General features: G+C 44.6%; 2 protein-coding genes and 1 pseudogene across 2 annotated transcripts; 1 reads left to right on the forward strand and 2 right to left on the reverse strand.

Moving 5' to 3' along the window:
* The first annotated feature begins 219 nt into the window (after window positions 1–219).
* Window positions 220–3840, forward strand: LOC136513301 (probable folate-biopterin transporter 7; annotated as a pseudogene).
* A 4781-nt stretch (window positions 3841–8621) lies between these two features.
* LOC136512902 (carbon catabolite repressor protein 4 homolog 4-like) lies at window positions 8622–14209 on the reverse strand. The gene is given in 11 exon segments (XM_066506913.1): window positions 8622–9104; window positions 9503–9650; window positions 9789–9939; window positions 10259–10368; window positions 10676–10797; window positions 12946–13015; window positions 13533–13540; window positions 13542–13583; window positions 13669–13718; window positions 13827–13912; window positions 14008–14209. Coding segments are annotated over 11 exon segments (1194 nt in total). The 5' UTR covers window positions 14124–14209; the 3' UTR covers window positions 8622–8813.
* Window positions 14210–17352: 3143 nt separating this feature from the next.
* On the reverse strand, window positions 17353–19479 carry LOC136513047 (uncharacterized). Its single transcript, XM_066507048.1, has one exon. The coding sequence runs from the start codon at window positions 19477–19479 to the stop codon at window positions 17857–17859; it is 1623 nt and encodes a 540-aa protein (XP_066363145.1). The 3' UTR covers window positions 17353–17856.
* Between the last annotated feature and the right edge of the window lie 812 nt (window positions 19480–20291).

Genomic DNA, 20291 nt, shown 5'->3' on the forward strand with positions numbered 1-20291 from the left:
TACTCATATTTATGTCTTTCAAACAATTTAAAATAGATCTTCCGTATAAATACTCTATTAAAGACCGATTTCGAAATTGCGAGTTTCCTATTGTTTATTTTGGATTTTGGTGCCGAAGTCGAGTTGTCGGCTGGTATACTCGACACTGTAGCGTAGCTGATTTTGAATAATTTAATATTATTCTGACTAAAACAAGCGCAAACAATCCGACAACAGATCAGCCGAACACCCCGCGGCCGCGCGCTCCACCTTCCTCGACCTCCCGACGCGTTCTCACCTCCTCCTCGCATCGTGGATCCGCTGCACCAATAATCAATTCCGGTAAAATAAATCAAATCTAGGAGTATGTCCTTTCTACGTGTCCTCGTACGCGTGGGTGCGAGAACCCACTAGGAGCCAGCTCACAGTCTGTTCTCTTGGATCGGGAGGAGAAGAGCCGAAGTGACGGGATCAAGATTTGGATTTGAACCCGGACGACGGGAGGAGGAGGCCCAGTCATGGAGAAGGAGGAGAAGCAGGATCTGGAGGGTGCCGCGGCGGCGGCGGCGAGGCGGCGGCTGGTGATCGGGGTGGGGTTCTGGGTGCAGGGCTTCCTGCTCTTCCCGTGGCTGGGCGTCAATTTCTTCCTCAACGACGGCATGGGCGTCGCCGCCTCCTCGCTGCAGATCCTCCAGGCCTCCGCCAACCTGCCCATGGTCGCCAAGCCGCTCCTTGGCCTCCTCTCCGATGCAGTCCCCATACGCGGGCTTCGCCGCCTGCCCTACGTCGCCATCGGCGGTACGCCCTCTTGGCCACTCTCTTTTACTATCCTGTTGTATTTAGTATTTGCTGCCTAGATCCCGAACCCACATCTGCAGTTACCAATTCACGTCGTCATTATTCTCATCGTACCTTTCCAGGACTTAATCTAACACATTGCTCCCGAATCTTGTTTATTGCTTGTTTTTGGGAATTGTATACCACCAGGATGGAATTTTACTCATTTTTGTTATCCAAAATATAAATATATATATCTCTTTACTTTAATTTACCTGTTAAAACCTGCATGTGCTATTCAATATATATGTCCTTAATCTAGCTCTTAAACATGAACAGAGTAGTTATCAGTGAAGCCTGTGAATATGCGTAGCATTTCTCTGCTTTCGCGTTGTCTTCCCAGTGACAGAATAAAACACCCATGGATCTTTCACATTCTTTTCTCCCGTGTTGTCGGTACATGTGTGTCCCATGGCAAATGACAGCACCGAAAAGAATATGCTCACGCACCGCCTGTCCTCTTGCCTTACCTCACCGGTCCCGTCTGTTCTCTTTAACCTTTTCTTTTCTTCTAATTACCATTCGTCTTTGTCTTCCTTTTTTTCAGGCCTTGTTTAGATCACCTCCAAATTCTAAGTTTTTTCACTCTCTCTCCATCACATTAATTTTTGGACGCATGTATGGAGCATTAAATGTAGGTAAAAAAAATAACTAATTGCACAATTTGGTTGTAAATCACGAGACGAATCTTTTGAGCCTAGTTAGTCCATGATCGGACAAAGTTTGTCAAATACAAACGAAACGTGCTAAAGTGTCCAGATTGCAAAAATTTGCAATCTAAACAAGGCCCCAGGCAACAACTTTTATATGGTCCTCCATCAAATTAGCTCTCTTGTTGATGTTTACACATTCACAAATCAACAAGCTAGAAAGCTCCCAATCCAACTAGGTCACGCATGAATGAGCTATCAACTCTTGATGTGGCCCTAGCTGTCCACTTTAAAATATTCTTTCTTGCCCAACACAAGTGCCTTGATGAAATTCAAGGATGGTGAACCAACTTATTCCAATGTCCCATGATTCAAACTGTGGCTGCAGAGAAAATATATGTTTTACTCTGCATCTCAATTTATAAACACCATCCAAACAATTGGCTAGCATCACTTGAATCTTTGTATTCCAATTTATCTTGAAGCATTTAATAGTTAGCTACTTGTTCTGGCAACGATAAATAATTTGCTGAATCCGTCAATCACATCAGTTAACAGAAAATATGGCCTGAAGTACCCAAAAGACGAAGTCAAGTGAACCCAGGGACCTAGGTTCCACACCAGGGCTACTTTTAGCATGTATAATTATAAATCCTTGATTCCAGTGAACTTGACTACCATTGGAAATGTCGGTGCTGTATTTTCATGTCTTGTTTGGAATGGGCATAGAAATCACGTCAGCATTGTACTAATGTCTTTGCAAAGGCTTATGCCACTACTCTTACTGAAATTTTGCATTTACCATGCTAACTTGCCTTTTGATTGTTGTGGTTCCAGCTCTCTTGCAGGCAATTTCATGGCTAGCAATTGCCTTTCGAGTCGCGGTCTCCTCGCATTGCACAGGCGAGGGTAAGGCTTGCCACTAACACCCTTCTCCAGACCCCGCACAGAGCGGGAGCTCTCTGCACTGGGTACGCCAATTGCACTTTGGCAAGATATCTCTCTTCGGGTTCTTACCATTTTTCTCCTCTTGAGCAACTTTGGTGCTTCCATATGTGAGGTTGCCAATGATGCCATTGTGGCGGAGGCTGGGAAGATAGTGACATCTTCCTCGGGATCGGGTCAGCTTCAATCGTTTGCTTGGATGTTCGGCTCTTCTGCTGGTGCTTTAGGAAACCTCCTTGGAGGCATTGCTCTCAGCTATTTTTCTCCCAAAATCATGTTTCTGTTTTTCGCAATCCTTCTCCTGCTCCAGTTCTTCACAACCGTGGCTATACCTGAGAGCTCTCTCAAACTCCCAAAGGCAGCTACTCCTACCAATGTATCAGCACTCACCAGCATCCGTGAGCAAGTCAAAGAGCTGTCATGTGCCCTATCTATGCCTGAAATGTTTTGGTCAATCGTATGGTTTACAGTGTCTTACGCCATCATACCTTTTCTACTTGGGACCATGTTCTTCTATCAGACTGAAGTGTTAAGACTAGACTCATCAGTTATCGGCTTATCAAAGGTGTTTGGGCAAGTGGCTCTCTTGGCTTGGATCATGTCATACAACAAGTACTTCAAAACAATGTCCGCCCGGAAGGTCCTATCAGTTCTGCAGTTTGTCACAGCACTCATAATGTTGTCAGATGTGTTATTCGTTCAGGGAATATACAGGAAGGTTGGAATACCAGACTCCATATACACGATTGTCTTCTCTGGGTTGCTCGAGGGTCTTATATATTTTCAAGGTCCTGCCCTTCAGTGTTCATGTTGCAAAACTTTGCCCTGCTGGTTGTGAGGGATCGGTAATGGCCTTTCTCATGTCTGCACTTGCCCTTGCCACTATTGTCAGTGGCTATCTTCGAGTTGCTCTTGCTGCCTTCATGGGAGTATCTGGAGATGATTTCTCAGCACTGCCAGCTTGCCTGTTGATTGAGGCCGCGTGCACAATTCTGCCACTATGTTGCCCGTCTTTGATCAAAGAGAGAAGAGAAAAGGAGAAGAAAGAAGAGTAGAATACATAAATATTATCTGGAGATGATGTAACGCTCATTGTTGGGCTTTACCCTCATCCTTTTGGTCTCGTTTCAGTTTCATTATGTGATCATAGCCTGCAGAAACAAAATAGGAGAAGATTAGATTTGTCTGGTGTCATGTGCATGGCTGCATGCAGGGGTGCTCCCAAGGCAGCGCATGGCCTGGCACAGCCCGGGGAGGCTGGTGGCTGAAAGGGCCAATGTCATTAAGGCTATTAATAGCAATTAAGGAGCAGCTGAAGGGGCCTCAAGTATGAAAGGGCCAGAGTCTGTGCGCCTAGCAGGGAGCTTAGCTCCTATATATTGTAACCAGCATCATTGGAATGAAAGAAATGAAGAAACAAGTTATCTCCTACCTCTCATCTACTTTGTCTTCAATCTCACCTTTGCTGCGGTAGCCAGGCAAAAACCCTGGCACCATTTCCTGGCCTTGGGAAACCCCCAAATACTCTAGTCTCCCTCCACGCCGACTTTGCCTGGCCTTCCTCTTGGCAATGGTTATCCACCCTATCCCTCGTATGAACTAAGGTTCACAACAATGTTCTTGTAGTTTCCATCCTTATATCTCATTATGTACAGAAGCGTATGAAAACCACAATCATCACTGCAGAAATAAGAACGTGAGCACGAATTGAGGTATGAAATTAGCAAATAACTTGATAAAGTATGACATTAGGAAATAGCTGAAAATTTACAGGTTCTTTTGCTTCCAAACACTTGGTGTTGAAGATAAGAAGTCAGTACAATTTAGGCCTATTGAAGAAAGAAAGCGTCCCAGTGCGATTATCTGCAAGAGTGCAATGGATCAGTTGCGGCAGCTTAGGGTGTAACGAAACAGTATCATATATTTTCTTTGCAAGGCGTTTGGTTGAAAATATCTAACCAGTCCTTCATGACGTTTTGTGGATCCCTCCAAGTCACTCAAGGAATCAAGTACAGTTATAAGAGTTAAATCCGGTTCCACCACAACCAAGGACCAGTGATCTGATGAAAGGAATGGGACAAAAATCTGCAAAAAAAAGAATCAATCAAATTATTGATGGTTATGGCATAACGGGCCAATTGGGTCCAACTAGCCCACATCATAAGATCCATATACAATTCCTAAAAAGCTACTGCCATATTTACAATTCGTAAACAGCTACTGCCATATCATGCAGGTAAAAGCCCAGGTTCTAGACAAGAAAAATCCTAGGTTATAGGCAGGTAAAATGTAAGGTTCAAGGCAGGTAAAAGCCAAGCTTTCGTTGGTAAACTTCTAGGTTTTAGCCTCAAGGTGTGGGTGTGTGTGACATAGCCTGGAACCTAGATTTTACCACCCCTAACTTGACATTTTACCAGCCTGGGACCTGCCTGCCTGCCTCAAGGTGTGGGTGTGTGTGTGAGAGAGAGAGTTGAGAGTTCAATGAATCCTAAGCTAACAACTATTACATCAAAGAGCCAAATTTAAGAATACAAATAGAATTAAATAGAATTGGAAAAGGTACAAACCGTTTTTATTTCCGATATGTCATAGTCTTTGATGTAATAAAATTAAATAGAATTAAATAGAATTGAAAAGACTATGACATATCGGAAATAAAAACGGTTTGTACCTTTTCCAATTCTATTTAATTCTATTTGTATTCTTAAATTTGGCTCTTTGATGTAATAGTTGTTAGCTTAGGATTCATTGAACTCTCAACTCTCTCTCTCACACACACACCCACACCTTGAGGCAGGCAGGCAGGTCCCAGGCTGGTAAAATGTCAAGTTAGGGGTGGTAAAATCTAGGTTCCAGGCTATGTCACACACACCCACACCTTGAGGCTGAAACCTAGGAGTTTACCAACGAAAGCTTGGCTTTTACCTGCCTTGAACCTTACATTTTACCTGCCTATAACCTAGGATTTTTCTTGTCTAGAACCTAGGCTTTTACCTGCATGATATGGCAGTAGCTGTTTAGGAATTGTAGATATGGCAGTAGCTTTTTAGGAATTGTATATGGATCTTATGATGTGGGCTAGTTGGACCCAATTGGCCCGTTATGCCATAACCATCAATAATTTGATTGATTCTTTTTTTTGCAGATTTTTGTCCCATTCCTTTCATCAGATCACTGGTCCTTGGTTGTGGTGGAACCGGATTTAACTCTTATAACTGTACTTGATTCCTTGAGTGACTTGGAGGGATCCACAAAACGTCATGAAGGACTGGTTAGATATTTTCAACCAAACGCCTTGCAAAGAAAATATATGATACTGTTTCGTTACACCCTAAGCTGTCGCAACTGATCCATTGCACTCTTGCAGATAATCGCACTGGGACGCTTTCTTTCTTCAATAGGCCTAAATTGTACTGACTTCTTATCTTCAACACCAAGTGTTTGGAAGCAAAAGAACCTATAAATTTTCAGCTATTTCCTAATGTCATACTTTATCAAGTTATTTGCTAATTTCATACCTCAATTCGTGCTCACGTTCTTATTTCTGCAGTGATGATTGTGGTTTTCATACGCTTCTGTACATAATGAGATATAAGGATGGAAACTACAAGAACATTGTTGTGAACCTTAGTTCATACGAGGGATAGGGTGGATAACCATTGCCAAGAGGAAGGCCAGGCAAAGTCGGCGTGGAGGGAGACTAGAGTATTTGGGGGTTTCCCAAGGCCAGGAAATGGTGCCAGGGTTTTTGCCTGGCTACCGCAGCAAAGGTGAGATTGAAGACAAAGTAGATGAGAGGTAGGAGATAACTTGTTTCTTCATTTCTTTCATTCCAATGATGCTGGTTACAATATATAGGAGCTAAGCTCCCTGCTAGGCGCACAGACTCTGGCCCTTTCATACTTGAGGCCCCTTCAGCTGCTCCTTAATTGCTATTAATAGCCTTAATGACATTGGCCCTTTCAGCCACCAGCCTCCCCGGGCTGTGCCAGGCCATGCGCTGCCTTGGGAGCACCCCTGCATGCAGCCATGCACATGACATCTCCCCTGCCCTTGAAGACCAGCTCGTCCTCGAGTTGGAAGCATGGAGAGCTATCGTCGAACCCGATGGCGTCCTCCTAGATCCCATGGAAGGAGCCCAGCAACTAGCTTCTGGAAACGGGGAGGCCGGTCGCCCTGGAGTTCACCCTGGCCTGATCCCCGTGAACCAGGGAAGGATGCCGCCGCTGGATGCTCTTGCTGTAGGGCAGCGGCCCGCCCTTGCAAGACACTGGAGGAGGTGGTGAGGAAGTGGATGAGCTTGGCCAAATCAGCCGTGGTGGATTTTGCCCTTGGTGATGAGATTGGGAGCAGCAAGGGTGACGAGATGGAGGCAGCAAAGAGTGGTGGCGAGGATGGAACAGCGGTGGGAGGTGTGATGGTGGCAGGTGGTGGCGTATGAACAGAGGAGGGACACCCTATTGAAAGTACAGTTCTGATCGCTGCCCGCATCTTCCTTGTGGTGAGCCTCACCATGAATCCTCGCGCCACCGCTTGTAGGCGGACTACAGCCTCCTCACGGAGAGACCGCACCCACCGGCGTGCCAGGAGCCCTCGTGCTGCCGCCTGAAGCAGCACCGCAGCAAGGCGTTCACGCTCTAACTTCTCCACGTAGCGGTTGCACATCACGACGAAGCGATCCATGTCCTCTGTGAGACGGCGCATCCCATCAGCAAGGGCACCGATGGCATCGTTGACAGCAGAAGCCATGGATATGGATCGAAACCAAAGCTATCTGATACCAGATGTTGTGAACCTTAGTTCATACGAGGGATAGGGTGGATAATCATTGCCAAGAGGAAGGCCGGGCAAAGTCGGCGTGGAGGGAGACTAGAGTATTTGGGGGTTTCCCAAGGCCAGGAAATGGTGCCAGGGTTTTTGCCTGGCTACCGTAGCAAAGGTGAGATTGAAGACAAAGTAGATGAGAGGTAGGAGATAACTTGTTTCTTCATTTCTTTCATTCCAATGATGCTGGTTACAATATATAGGAGCTAAGCTCCCTGCTAGGCGCACACACTCTGACCCTTTCATACTTGAGGCCTCTTCAGCTGCTCCTTAATTGCTATTAATAGCCTTAATGACATTGGCCCTTTCAGCCACCAACCTCCCCGGGCTGTGCCAGGCCATGCGCTGCCTTGGGAGCACCCCTACATGCAGCCATGCACATGACATCTGGTGTTAACACCTGTAAGGCTTCTCAAGAACTGTCGTCAAACAACGAGCATATATGTACATACATCCGTGCCACTACCATTCTTCTACAGATTTAGTATTACTTTATGTAACTAGTTACGTCGTTTTATGTAATGGTTTGCCTGTTACATGTGTTTTATATGAACAGTTCAATTTGCTTATGTTGCCTCATTGCCAATGCTTACCTCTCTTCCCCCAAAAAATGTACTACGTATTATAGTGGCATACTGTTTGATGATGTATATCGAACCATTGTCATGCCTACAATGTAGCCTGAAATAACATCACAGAGGTGGGTTTTACACATCGTAAGTATCATGGAGATCGTAGGGCGTAGGGTAGATATGCGAAGGAAAAAGGCCAGATTCGACTGCAATGATCTTATCAGCTTGCTGCGTTATTTCTGTAGCCATTGTAAAATGTCATTCGAGGTATGCTGACTTTTTTGGTACTTTGAAGAAAGAATGATCAGCACATATGTTCTTTCTAAAGCTCACTTAGCATAATACCAGGGGCAGGCCCGGGGGTATTCAGTCTCCATTATTTTTGCTAATCAATGGTATACAAGTGTATTAATCGATTATAAATGTCACATAACAGGTTGAAGCAGTCGATTTTCTTTATCTTATACTCCCTCCGATTGGAACGGAGGGAGTATAAAATATTGTATACACGTTCTTCAAAATCTGAGACAACAGCATCAGCACATTTATAAAAATATTGAATACACGTGCTTCAAATCCAGGGATAACACCACGACTCCACGAGGTTCATTTCCTAGCGTTGAACTTATTCAGTTAACAAGTTGGACTGCGTTCAACCCTAAAACTTAAAACTGAAGATGATGCTACTCCAGCTGACATCATATACCTACCTAACTGAATTTTTGCTGCACGCCGAGCTCTGCCAATCCCTCTATACTCAGTACGAGAAAATGGAAGGAAGAAGAATCATTTTAAAAATTAAGGAAGAACAAAATCCGCAATGCCCATACAAACTATCATATTAATATTGATGAATAAAATTCACATTGTTCATTGCTATTGGCTCTACAAGAAAAGAAACGCCTGTTCCTTGCGATATTACATTTAAACTCTGAAACTTGAACTAACAACACAAATTATTCAATGGCATTTACTATTTCTGTTGAAAATGCAATCAACACCTGCACTAGCTGTTAACTACAAGAAAATCAGCACCAATTGGTAGATGATCGCTAGGATGTTGAAAGTTAGGCAAGCCTCCTTTCACATCGTCAGAATCCTCTCGCGGCAAACAAAGTAGGCTAGTAGGTTTTATTGAACTACCATCCGACAAGAATATGTAGTCCAGTGTTCCAGTAAAACCAGGAGTGTAATTTGTGTACTCTGGCTCCCCTCCATTCGCAGCATAAAGGCTGCGTAGCTTGATTGGAGCTTCATCTGTAGATTCTAGGTTGGCAGATACAAGGTAATTGTATACCTGAAAATTGTAGTATTTAATCAGATGGGGTGGGACAAAGTTGTATTGAACCCAAAATCAACACTGGTTAACAGATTATGTTATATCATGAAACCAATATGTGAGTTGCTGTGCACAAAGTTCCCTTTCTAATATAGTCCAATTGAGCATGGATCTACAATTATGTCCATAAGTCCATTCATTATAAGATATTTTTGCGTCCCACGTGGTCCATACATGTCCAAGAAAACGTAAGACACCCAATGGGATTTTTTATATATAAAAAAGGACCTCTCAGAATCACATCTATGATGTTCTAATTATACTTCGTATTACACTAGATAGAAATAATAGCAAAAGCACGACATGACGTTTTTACAATCAGCTTCAGGAAGCAATGAAATAAATGCAAGGCATACCTTGTCACCAGGGGTCGAATTGAAGTCACCAGCGATGATCACTGAAGGTTTACAATCATATTTATTTGAGATGAGTTGCTCAAACTGAGATACTCTCGAAAGAAGATATTTTGCCTGAGCTAACTTTACATCGATCCATTCTGGGTCCCTACAGAATTATGCATCAACCAGAAACTTATACATTTGCTGGACGGCTGTCAACCAATATAGCTAGACCAAACACAACAAAAATATCCAGTTTGTGAAAGCATATTCGAAAGAGAGTAAAATTTTCTGTTTCACTTGCCAATAAATATGTGTGTTTGCCACAATTAAAATGTGATCACAAGGATCACTAAGCTTGAAAGCTGCGAGCAGACCAACACAGTCACGCTTCAATCTTACGCGTGGATCATTTGGATCTCCGCGCTTGCTATTATCTGGTTTTGCATTCTTGTCTGGAAAAAGAGAGAGAAAAACATCATGGAGTATTAACGTCAAGCATCAGACCAGGCAAGAGATAAATCCAAAGTACAGGAAATAGCTACAGTATGAGGTTAGAGGAGTCTGTTAACTTGTTAGACACTGATATATAATGCATCTCCAATGACAGATTTATTAAGCGTTAAGAACAGAACAAAAAACAGCCCGTTCTAATATATAGCTTGTAACTTGTAAGTAGCATTATTAGCTCAGATTACAACTTTAAAGATTCATGGCGGAGCACCCTACTGTGATTCACATGAGATTATTATAGTAGGATACAAGTCCAATTACCTTCTTCCGTTGAAGAATTATTTTCCAGGGCACTATTTACATGATCACTAGGAACGTATTTTTCCACTAAATCATTGTAATGTATTCCTTCTTTCTGCACCAGTTCTGCACTGCAAAGGTAAGAGAGAGTCAAAGAAAAATGATGAGGTTAAAATACTTTTGCAATGCACATAAAGACGTTAAGTCCCAGAAGACCCAACATGTTCCATGTTCAACTTTCTAGATCACTGATCATTTATTTAGAAGAAATTGTTCCCAAACTGAAGACACGTAGCTATTAGTGATCAGTTTCCATGAAATCGTCCATAGTAAATTGGATGCAAGAGAACACATATTTTGATGGGTGAGGTTAAATGTTACTTTTTTTTCCCTCGGATCAGTAGCTGTTGTGACATGTTTAAGGAAAAATATTAATACCTTTTAGGTTTATAGAATATACCACAGCCATCTCTTTTGTCTCCAGATCGCTGAATGTAAATACTTGAATATCCAGAGTTTTCCATATTTTTCTTGTAGAAGGTATCATACTCATCCAACTCCTGCGCAAGTCACATGAATTATATATTGCTTACAAGTATGAACCAGAAGAGAATCATTCCACACAAAAGAGACTGAACATTGATAGTAGGAATGCCAGCATCCCAAAAAACTTATTTGTGAACAAATAGGACAAGGATAATTTTGAACCACATGTGATAGCTGGAATCTAGTTGGGCAAAACCCAAATTCAGTTTCTGAGAGGAAAGTAAAATTAAGACATGCTAGCCTAACATTACATTACAAACCCTACTGGGCCATGTCATTGATGCCATCTAGTGAGAGGGTGGAATTGTTTCATAAGAAAAAGAAATAAACACCAATTCATAAGAAAAAGAAATAAACACCATTACTACATCTTGCAACCCCTTGCCTCATTCTCAGCATAAGCACAGGTATCGTATCATAAGCAAATGAAGTTTGCTACTGGTCCTAGGGTGCCAAGGAACAGAAGGAGCAGCTGTGGACAGACGACAAAGACAGGAAAGCCAGGAATATAGAGAGGACTCAGAGGACAGGAAGAAAAGAAGCGGATTCTCCTTTTTTTTTTGGACAAGATGGCACACACAAGGTAGGATGCTGACTTCCTCTATACTTGGCCAACAATGCCACAACAGCACAATCTGTTGGAATTCTTCATATTCATTGGCAAAATTTTGGGGTAAAACAAAACCCTAGATAATCATCAACAACAACAACAAAGTCTTTAAGTCCCAAACAAGTTGGGATAGGCTAGAGTTGAAACCCAGCAGAAGCAATCAAGGTTCAGGCACGTGAATAGCTAGTCTTCCAAGCACTCCTATTTAAGACTAAGTTTTTTGGTATATTCCATCCTTTCAAGTCTCATTTTATTGCCTCTACCCAAGTCAACTTCGGTCTTCCTCTGCCTCTCTTCACGTTACTATCCTAGCTTAGGATTCCACTACGCACCAGTGCCTCTGGAGGTCTCCGTTGGACATGTCCCAATCATCTGAACCGGTATTGGACAAGCTTTTCTTCAATTAGTGCTACCCTTAATCTATCACGTATATCATCGTTCCGAACTCGATCGCTTTTTGTATGACCGCAAATCCAACGCAACATCCGCATTTTCGCGACACTTATCTGTTGAACATGTCGTCTTTTCGTAGGCCAACATTCTACACCATACAACATAGCAAGATCTAATCGTCGTCCTATAAAACTTGCCTTTTAGCTTCTGTAGTACCCTTTTATCACATAGGACACCAGATGCTTGCCGCCACTTCATCCACCCTGTTTTGGTTCTATGGCTAACACCTTCATCAATATCTCCGTCTCTCTGTAGCATTGATCCTAAATATCGAAAGGTATCCTTCTTAGGACACTACTTGACCTTGCAAACTAATATCTTCCTCCTCTCGAGTAGTAGTGCTGAAGTCACATCTCATATACTCAGTTTTAGTTCTACTGAGTCTAAAACCTTTGGACTCCAAAGTCTCCCTGCCATAACTCTAGTTTCTGATTCACTCTTGTCCGGCTTTCATCAACTAGCACTACATCGTCCAGCGAAAAGCATACACCAAGGGAAGTCCTCCTGTATGTCTCTTGTGACCTCATCCATCACTAAGGCAAACAAATAAGGGCTCAAAGCTGATCCTTGATGTAGTCCAATCCTAATCGGGAAGTCATCCAGTGTCTCCATTCACTTGTTCGAACTCTAGTCACAACATTGTTGTACATGTCCTTAATGAGCCCGACGTATTTCGTTGGGACTTTATGTTTGTCCAAAGCCCACCACATAATATTCCTTGGTATTTTATCATAAGCCTTTCTCCAAGTCAATAAAAACCATGTGTAGATCCTTCTTCTTCTCCCTATACCGCTCCATAACTTGTCTTATTAAGAAAATGGCTTCCATGGTTGACCTTCCAGGACATGAAACCAAATTGGTTCATAGAGACCCGCGTTATTGCTCTCAAGCGATGCTCGATAACTCTCTCTCATAGCTTCATAGTATGTCTCATCAACTTAATTCCCCGGTAATTAGTACAACTTTGAACTGAAAAGCCAACATATTGTGCAAAGTAACCAAAGTAACAGTAAACACTGCAGAACTTTGTATGACCACACAATGATGACATACATAAAGGGTGTTATTATATGTTAAAACTTCACATATGAAAGACAACCTGTATGCACATGAGGTCAGCATCAAAGCTCTTCAGTTCTGTAAGAATAGCTTTCGATCGAGATTTCCACCTATTTTGCAAACAAGAAAGAGGAACATAAGTTAGGGGTCATGTTGTCAATATCTGTTGTGACAATTAATAGTATAATAGTACTCCCTTCATTCAAAATTGTAAGTCATTTTGGCTTTCTTAGACACATAGATTTTACAATGCATCTAGACATAAGCATATATCTAGGTACATAGCAAAAGACTACGCACCTAGAAAAGCTACAATCTAGAACAGAGGGAGTATATATATGTTTATGAGCAAAGTCTAAATGTTGTATTGCTTAGCAAACACGTCGTCCAGTTTGATAAAGATCTGCTGGGTAACCCTTCATGGAACCAAATTTGTATATTTCAATATCACTTTGTTCGACTTATGAAGCCTAGTTCAAGTAAGCCACATGCAAATAGTTAGATAAGGAAATGCCATAGATTTCTTCCTTTCAGACACCATGACTATACAGCATTAGAACCATAAGTACCATGACTGTAATGAAAATCCAATAAATAGCACAAACAGCTGGTCAATGAAGGGCTTACTTGAGGCACTGCAGATGGAGAATGAGGAAAAAACGTACTCTTAACATAAACCTGCAACACAGAGCAGACTATTAGGCACGGTTGGCAACCCACCATCATCCACCTATGCCAGAAAGCTAAGCAAAAACAGACACACCTGGGCCAAGATGTTGTAAGAGACCAGCCGGAACTGGTACCCTGCAGCCACTGGAAGCCAAAACCCGAAATGAATATTAGCATCGATCGCACAGGAATTCCACAGTTGCAAGTGTCAGTGATTACATCTTTAAGATTTCAGGGCTGACGAGGACTGACCGGCATCTGTTTGGGATTCAATTTGCTCCGTAGGGAGAGGGGCGAACCTCGGCTGCGCCAGCGTGCTCATCCGCCGCTTGCAAACCCTAATTTTGCGGATCCGCTGGAAACGTTAGAACGAAGAGGGCAAGACCGCAAGAGAGGAAAGAAGGGGCAGGCTTAGGGGCGGGAATGCTCTCACGGGAGAAAGGAGAACCGCCGGTCACCGGCAGGAGATGGGCTGGCCGCGGATCTCGAGCAGCGGCGGACGAGGAGGAGAGGGAGGGAAGCTGCCCACGACGTCTGCGGTTTTAGCATCGGTGGCGCCCCTTTCGATAGGTTCCCCGGCTTGTTCCGCCGCCGCCGAGACGGCTCCGACGAGGAGGATGTTTGAATCTGATCTGATAAGCAGGTCCCACCTGTCAGGGGCATTTACATATTTACCATTAATGGATGATATCTTACACTGTGTCATTGACATGGTACTTTTTATACCACTCACATTATAATGATGGTAAATATGTAAATAATCCGCTGTATGATGTAGGTTATGTGCACAGTCACTCAGCACTCAGGAATAAGGATGGAAAATTGGAAATGCATGGAACACATAGGACGTGCATGAATCTCTTAAAATTGAAAATCCATGGTGTGTTTGGCCTTTTTGTTTGACTAGGAATATGCTACCTAGTAATACGTCCCAATCTACAAGTATTGGACGGCTTAGATAGCTCTCCCTCGCATCGTCTCCTGGCGGGGGCGACTCGAGGGCCCCCGGCGGGTTGTAGAAGTTCGGCGCTCCTCCTCGCTAGCCCGGCCGCCACCGCCGCGCCACCTTGGCCTCCTTCACATCGGCGGCGGCGGCCAGTAAGGGAGCTGCGCTCTCTCCTCTCTTTCTCCACCGTCTCCTCCTGTCGGGTATCGATATTAGGGATACCCAAAGCAAGGAAGTTAGCGCCCACGCTGACTTTCCCGGATGGCTCAAGACGTATTAAAATGTCTCGCCCGACCCCAAGGCCGTGGGCTCCGTCTCGTCCGACCTCAAGGTCGCGGCCTCCATCTCGCTCGACCCTTGGGTGCGGGCTCCGTCTCGCCCGATCCTAAGGACATGGTCTCCGTCTTGCCCGACCTTAAGGTCACGGGCTCCGTCTCACCCGACCCCTTGGGTGCGGTCTCCGTCTCGTCTGACCCCAAGGATGCGGGTTCTGTCTCGCCCGACCTCGAGGATGCGGGCTCCGTCTCGCCCGACCTCAAGGCCGCGGGCTCCGTATCGCCGGACCCCTTGGGTGCGGGCTCCGTCTCGCCCAACCCCAAGGATGCAGGTTCCGTCTCGCCTGACACCTTGGGAGCGGGCTCCGTCTCGTCCAAGGTCGCAGGCTTCGTCTCGCCCAACCTCGAGGACGCGGGTTCCGTCTTGTCCGACGGGGACCCAAACCGCCGCCAACCACTATAGGTCCAAGTGTATGGGCCTAGGTCAAAACTCTAACGCCAAGGAAGAGGCTGGCATGCCTTGATGTAACCCGTGGCCATGACGGGCCATACCTGGAGATTCACATCAAGAACAATGTCGGACGTGACAGTGCTGTTCTGTCTAACCCTCGTACAAACGCTGATAGGCGCGTCAGTTCACCACGACATCCGCCGAGACAGAGTGGAACGCCATGACCGACAGATGACGTCTACGAATGGCTCCAGTGTTGAACAGGGCCACGACATGGAGCCATCCCTGTTGACATCTACAGGATCAGTGGGACCCGCATAAAGGAGAAGAAGGACCTGGCAACCCTAGAAGCCTTCTTCTCTCTCTCTGGTTCTTCTCCTTTTTCTCCTCTATAACCCACGCTTTCCCTTCGCCTATAAAAGGGGAAGCAGGGCGCCCCATGCTAAAGTGGGGAACATCTAAACACAAGAGCACGACATGAGCACACGGCTGAACGGCAATCGAGCTCTCAACACCCGTTCACTCCTTCCACTAGAGACTTGGGATCCTTTTCCTCTCTCACCTGTTTATAACCCCTACTGCAAACCAAGTGCTGGTAACACGAGCAGCAGCGAACTAGACTTAGGGACATTCCGCCCGAACCAGTATAAACCCTTGTGTCGGGTTCATAAAACCCGGGGTCCCTCGGGGACTGGCTTCCACGCCAAGGCTTGGCCCAAGAGTCTAAAATGATAGGCTAGAAGGGCGGTCCAGTCACTGACTAGAAGGTCTAGCCAAAGAGGACAGCGCCCGCTCGTCGACTACTTCGGCCCACCTCTCCGTCCGGAGCATTTGCTTCGACTCCAGCCACCTCCGGACGGCCTCTTCGATCAGAAGGCCTAGCCCAAAACACTACTTCCGACTCCAACCCGGGTTCGCAGGAACCCTGCTCACCGCTCTTCTCCGATCAGCACACTCAGAGCCGACTGGAGCCATCCAACCGGGGATGCCCGCTCAGTGGGAACTAGAAGATGTGCAGAGAAAAGCAAGGCAAGGCTCATAAGTCAAAACCACTATACCAGGGACCATACCCTACACGAAACAGTACTCTACAGCCACCCTGACACAAACAATATTGTAGGCATCGACATCTCCCTCTATAGTATTGTAGGGGCCGTTAAAACTCCCATACGGTAAGGCCCCCCACGTACCTCTGGGCATCGATAGCGGTATGGGCGCTAGGATTTACCATACCGGGTGAACATAGCGAGACTCCTCACATTTCTCTAGGCATCAAACAGTATTTACAGGTACCAACGTCTACCATTCCTAAAAAAGGCAGCATGACCTCCCTGACATTCTACAGTGACATCAACAGTGTTGTAGGCGCCTACCATTATCTTGTACCCGTCGGTGTGGACAACAAGGCTCGTTAGGCGTGGGAAACAAGGGGATTTTTCACTTTTACCATTATTACGGATGGCGCTTTCCGGTTTGGCACTCTTAGGGCTGGTCTTTCAAGTTCATCACTCTTAAGATTGGCCTCTTGCCGTTTTACCACTTTTTCCGACGTGGCAGTCCAGACCGCCCTGACACGCTGGATCCGTGGCCGGGCCCACACAGGAAAAGACGACGCTGCCCCTGCCCTGGTTTCACTTGGCCAGAACGGGCCGGCCAGGCTGCTCGGCCCACTCATTCATAATATGTGAATGATCAGTTGCAGTCCTTTATCATTTTGTGATTGTTCTTGGTTAATGACAGCAACAATTTGGAGATGGCAAAATTAGCATATTATGAATGACAGTCAAGGATCATTGAAACAACAACAAATAAACAGACTAGAGCAATAATGCACATAGGCATTACATAAGTTCATGATCCTGGCATTAGATAGTGGCTAACTAAGAGCCATTACATAAGTTCATGATTTTGATGTTTTTCACATCCAAATAGGGCCAAATGCTATCAATTTTGTGCCCATAACACAGATTACATGACAAAGTACTTCACACAAAGTTCAAAATAACAGGATTGGTCACTTGGCCCTGCCCTTGCCCTTGCCATTCCAATTGCCTCCTTTCTTCTTAGCTGGTAGAGTTTTCTTCAGCTTTGGTTGCCAACTTCTTCTTCTTGGGTGTCATTTTCTTCACAGGTCCAGCATGTAGCTCTTCTTCTAGGAAAAGTGCCCTGTCATGGAACAAAACTCACAGTAAGATTTATGGTCAGGAATAGTTCCAATCCAGTAGCCTAAACAAGATTGCATGATCACCTTCTTGCTGTTGCTGCAGCTATAGATGGATCTGGGGCAACAGTGGCTAAAGGGATCAGTGACAGCCCTGCTTCTTCTTCAAATGCTGCTTCATATTCATTTGTAGTAGCCTCAGCTAATTCCCTAGCTGCTGCTTCTGCCTTTTCCCTTGTTGCTGCTGCAAGTAGTTCAGCTTCTTCTGCATCCCTCCTTGCTCTTTCTGCTGCCTCCCTAGCCAGTGCTCCCCTTGTCCTTGGAGTGGGTGCATCATCACCATCTGCACTTGTCTTGGTCTTCTTCCTCCCAACCTTGGCAATCTTCTTCTTAGTTCTTTTCCTGCATAAGTTAATAAGCACTTGTTAGTTTAGACAGAAAATAAAAGGTTAATGCATGTTACATCTTACAGTGAGAGGGCACCTTTTCTTAGTCCCATTGAGGGGACACTTGGAGCTAGTAGCCCTGTGACCATACTCCTTACAGTTTGGGCACTGCACTTGCCTAGTAGCTCTGCCTCCTGTCTCACTTGCTGGTTTAATCCTATTTATCCTCAACCTTCCAGGCTTTTTCTTCTTCTCTTTCTGTACTGGAGCATGCACTTTGTAGCCCTTCTTATCTTCAGGCCACTGATTCCTATCAGTTATGCTTGGTATTATTCCAGCATAAGCTGCTTGGAACTTAGCCACTGAGTAGCAATTGTCCACATATGAGCCCATGTCAGGCTGCCTCATGCTTGTAATTACAGTCAGTGCATGTGGACATGGTTTACCAGTTAGCTGCCACTGCCTACAAGTGCAAATTTTCTGAGGTAAGTATACAACATGTCTCCTTACATCTTCATCTTTGTAAACCTCTGTCACTTCAGCTTCAGTTGGGTGACCTTTTGTAATGTTCATGTGTCCCAGTCCCCTAGAGGCAGCATTCAGCTGAAGAATGACAGCAGGTAATATACCCTGAGGCAAGGCTAGAGAAATCTTCCTTCTTTTGCCAAACAACACCATTATCTTCTCCCTTATAGCATCTGCCATGCAATGCAGAGGCAGGTCCTTATGCTCCTTGATCCAAGAATTCCAACTTTCAGCTAGATTGTTGTTTATGTAGTCACACTTGATGTCAGGTGAAAACTTACTTCTTGCCCAAAGAAATGGATGGTGCTCATCCAACCACTTCTGCACTCCTTGGCTTGCTGCCAACACCTTGTCAAAAAAATACTTGTGCTTGTGTGGAGAGTATGCTCTAGCTGCAGGCCACATGTTCTTGCCATATACATCACCACTATAGTACTTCTTCATGTTCTCCATTAAATGCCTGAAACACTCTCTCATCTCTGCTTGAGGAAAAACCAGCTTTACAGCAGACTCTAACCCCTTGCATGCATCTGTACAGATGGCTAGAGGATCCATTGGTCCAATTGCTTTTCTAAGTTGTTGCATGAACCAAACCCAATTGTCCTTTGTTTCTGATTCAAAGAACCCAAATGCAAGAGGAAACATCCAATTGTGTCCATCTAAAGCTAAGGCTGCTGGCATGTGGCCATTCCACATGCCATTCAAGGCTGTTGAGTCCATACTAATATAAGGCCTGCAGCCATTCACAAATCCATCTATACATGCTTTGAATGCACAGAAAAATCTACTGAACCTAACTTTGCCTTCTTCATCAGTTGTAGTGTCTATCTCTACCACACTACCAGGTGATCTCAATTCAATTTCAGCCTTAAACCTATACAACCAATCAAAAGAATCACTGATCTTACCAAATAACTTGTCAGATGCTCTCTTTGTCCCTTTGTACACTGTGTGGTAGTTGACATCAATCCCATACTTGAACTTCAACTCTTTCTTCATTTCTGTAGCCCCCATTCCTGGCTTCTTCTTCAAGAATTGAACTGCCCTTTCTGCTACCCATTTGATATTGGCCATTGTTATGTCCTCAACCCTTGTTGTAGATGCACACTTGTGCCCCCCAGTATTTATTTGAATCTGCAAAAAACAGAAAACATGGTACATTATAGTTAGGAACTGTTGGACAGACCATAATGAACTAAGATCAGTAAGAAACCAGCAATAATAACCATATCAGTAAGCAAGTCACTGCAGAAAATGTACCCTGCAACTTCCATCATGCTGGGTTTTACCCACAAGTCTCCATGGACAGCCACGAGCACCACATCTAACCCTGTATCTATCTCTATCTGAGTGTTCAGTTTGCAGCTCAAACTCTTTTTTTATAGCATGTTGCCTAACAGCTAGCCTCAATTCATCAATATTAGGATAGCAAATGCCAACACTCATATCAGGATTGTCCCTGTCCCATTCATACAAAGGCTCCTCATCAGCTGTATCATCAACATCCACAGCAGCTTCATTCATTTCTTGCTGCACTTCAGGAGGGATTGCTGGAATTGGTACCTCTTCTGTACCACCTTGTTCTTGTGTTGCCTCAGCCTGCTGGAACCCCATAGCCTCATATATCTGTTCCTCATCAACAAGCTGTGTAGCAGTACCATCATCATCAGGCTTCTCTTGTATGACTAGAGTAGTCCAATCAATTGCTACTGGCACTTCAGGAGGAGGAGTTGGGGTGCTGCAGGTATCACCAAAACCCTCAACATCTACAGGTTCTGTGTTTGGTTCATTGCCACTAGTCACACCAGAGACACACCTACCTCCCTTAGATGCAGCAGAGCTATCATTGTCATTGCACAGATTTTTGTTCACAACTTCCACATTAAGAAAAGCCAATCTGTCAGCCCATCTATCCTTGACCATTTGCTGCACATGCTCATCCCTCCTAAGTCGCCACTCAGAGCCAGTATCCT

The sequence above is a fragment of the Miscanthus floridulus genome, chromosome 16 (assembly GCF_019320115.1).
Source record: "Miscanthus floridulus cultivar M001 chromosome 16, ASM1932011v1, whole genome shotgun sequence".
In the NCBI taxonomy this organism is placed as follows: Eukaryota; Viridiplantae; Streptophyta; class Magnoliopsida; order Poales; family Poaceae; genus Miscanthus; species Miscanthus floridulus.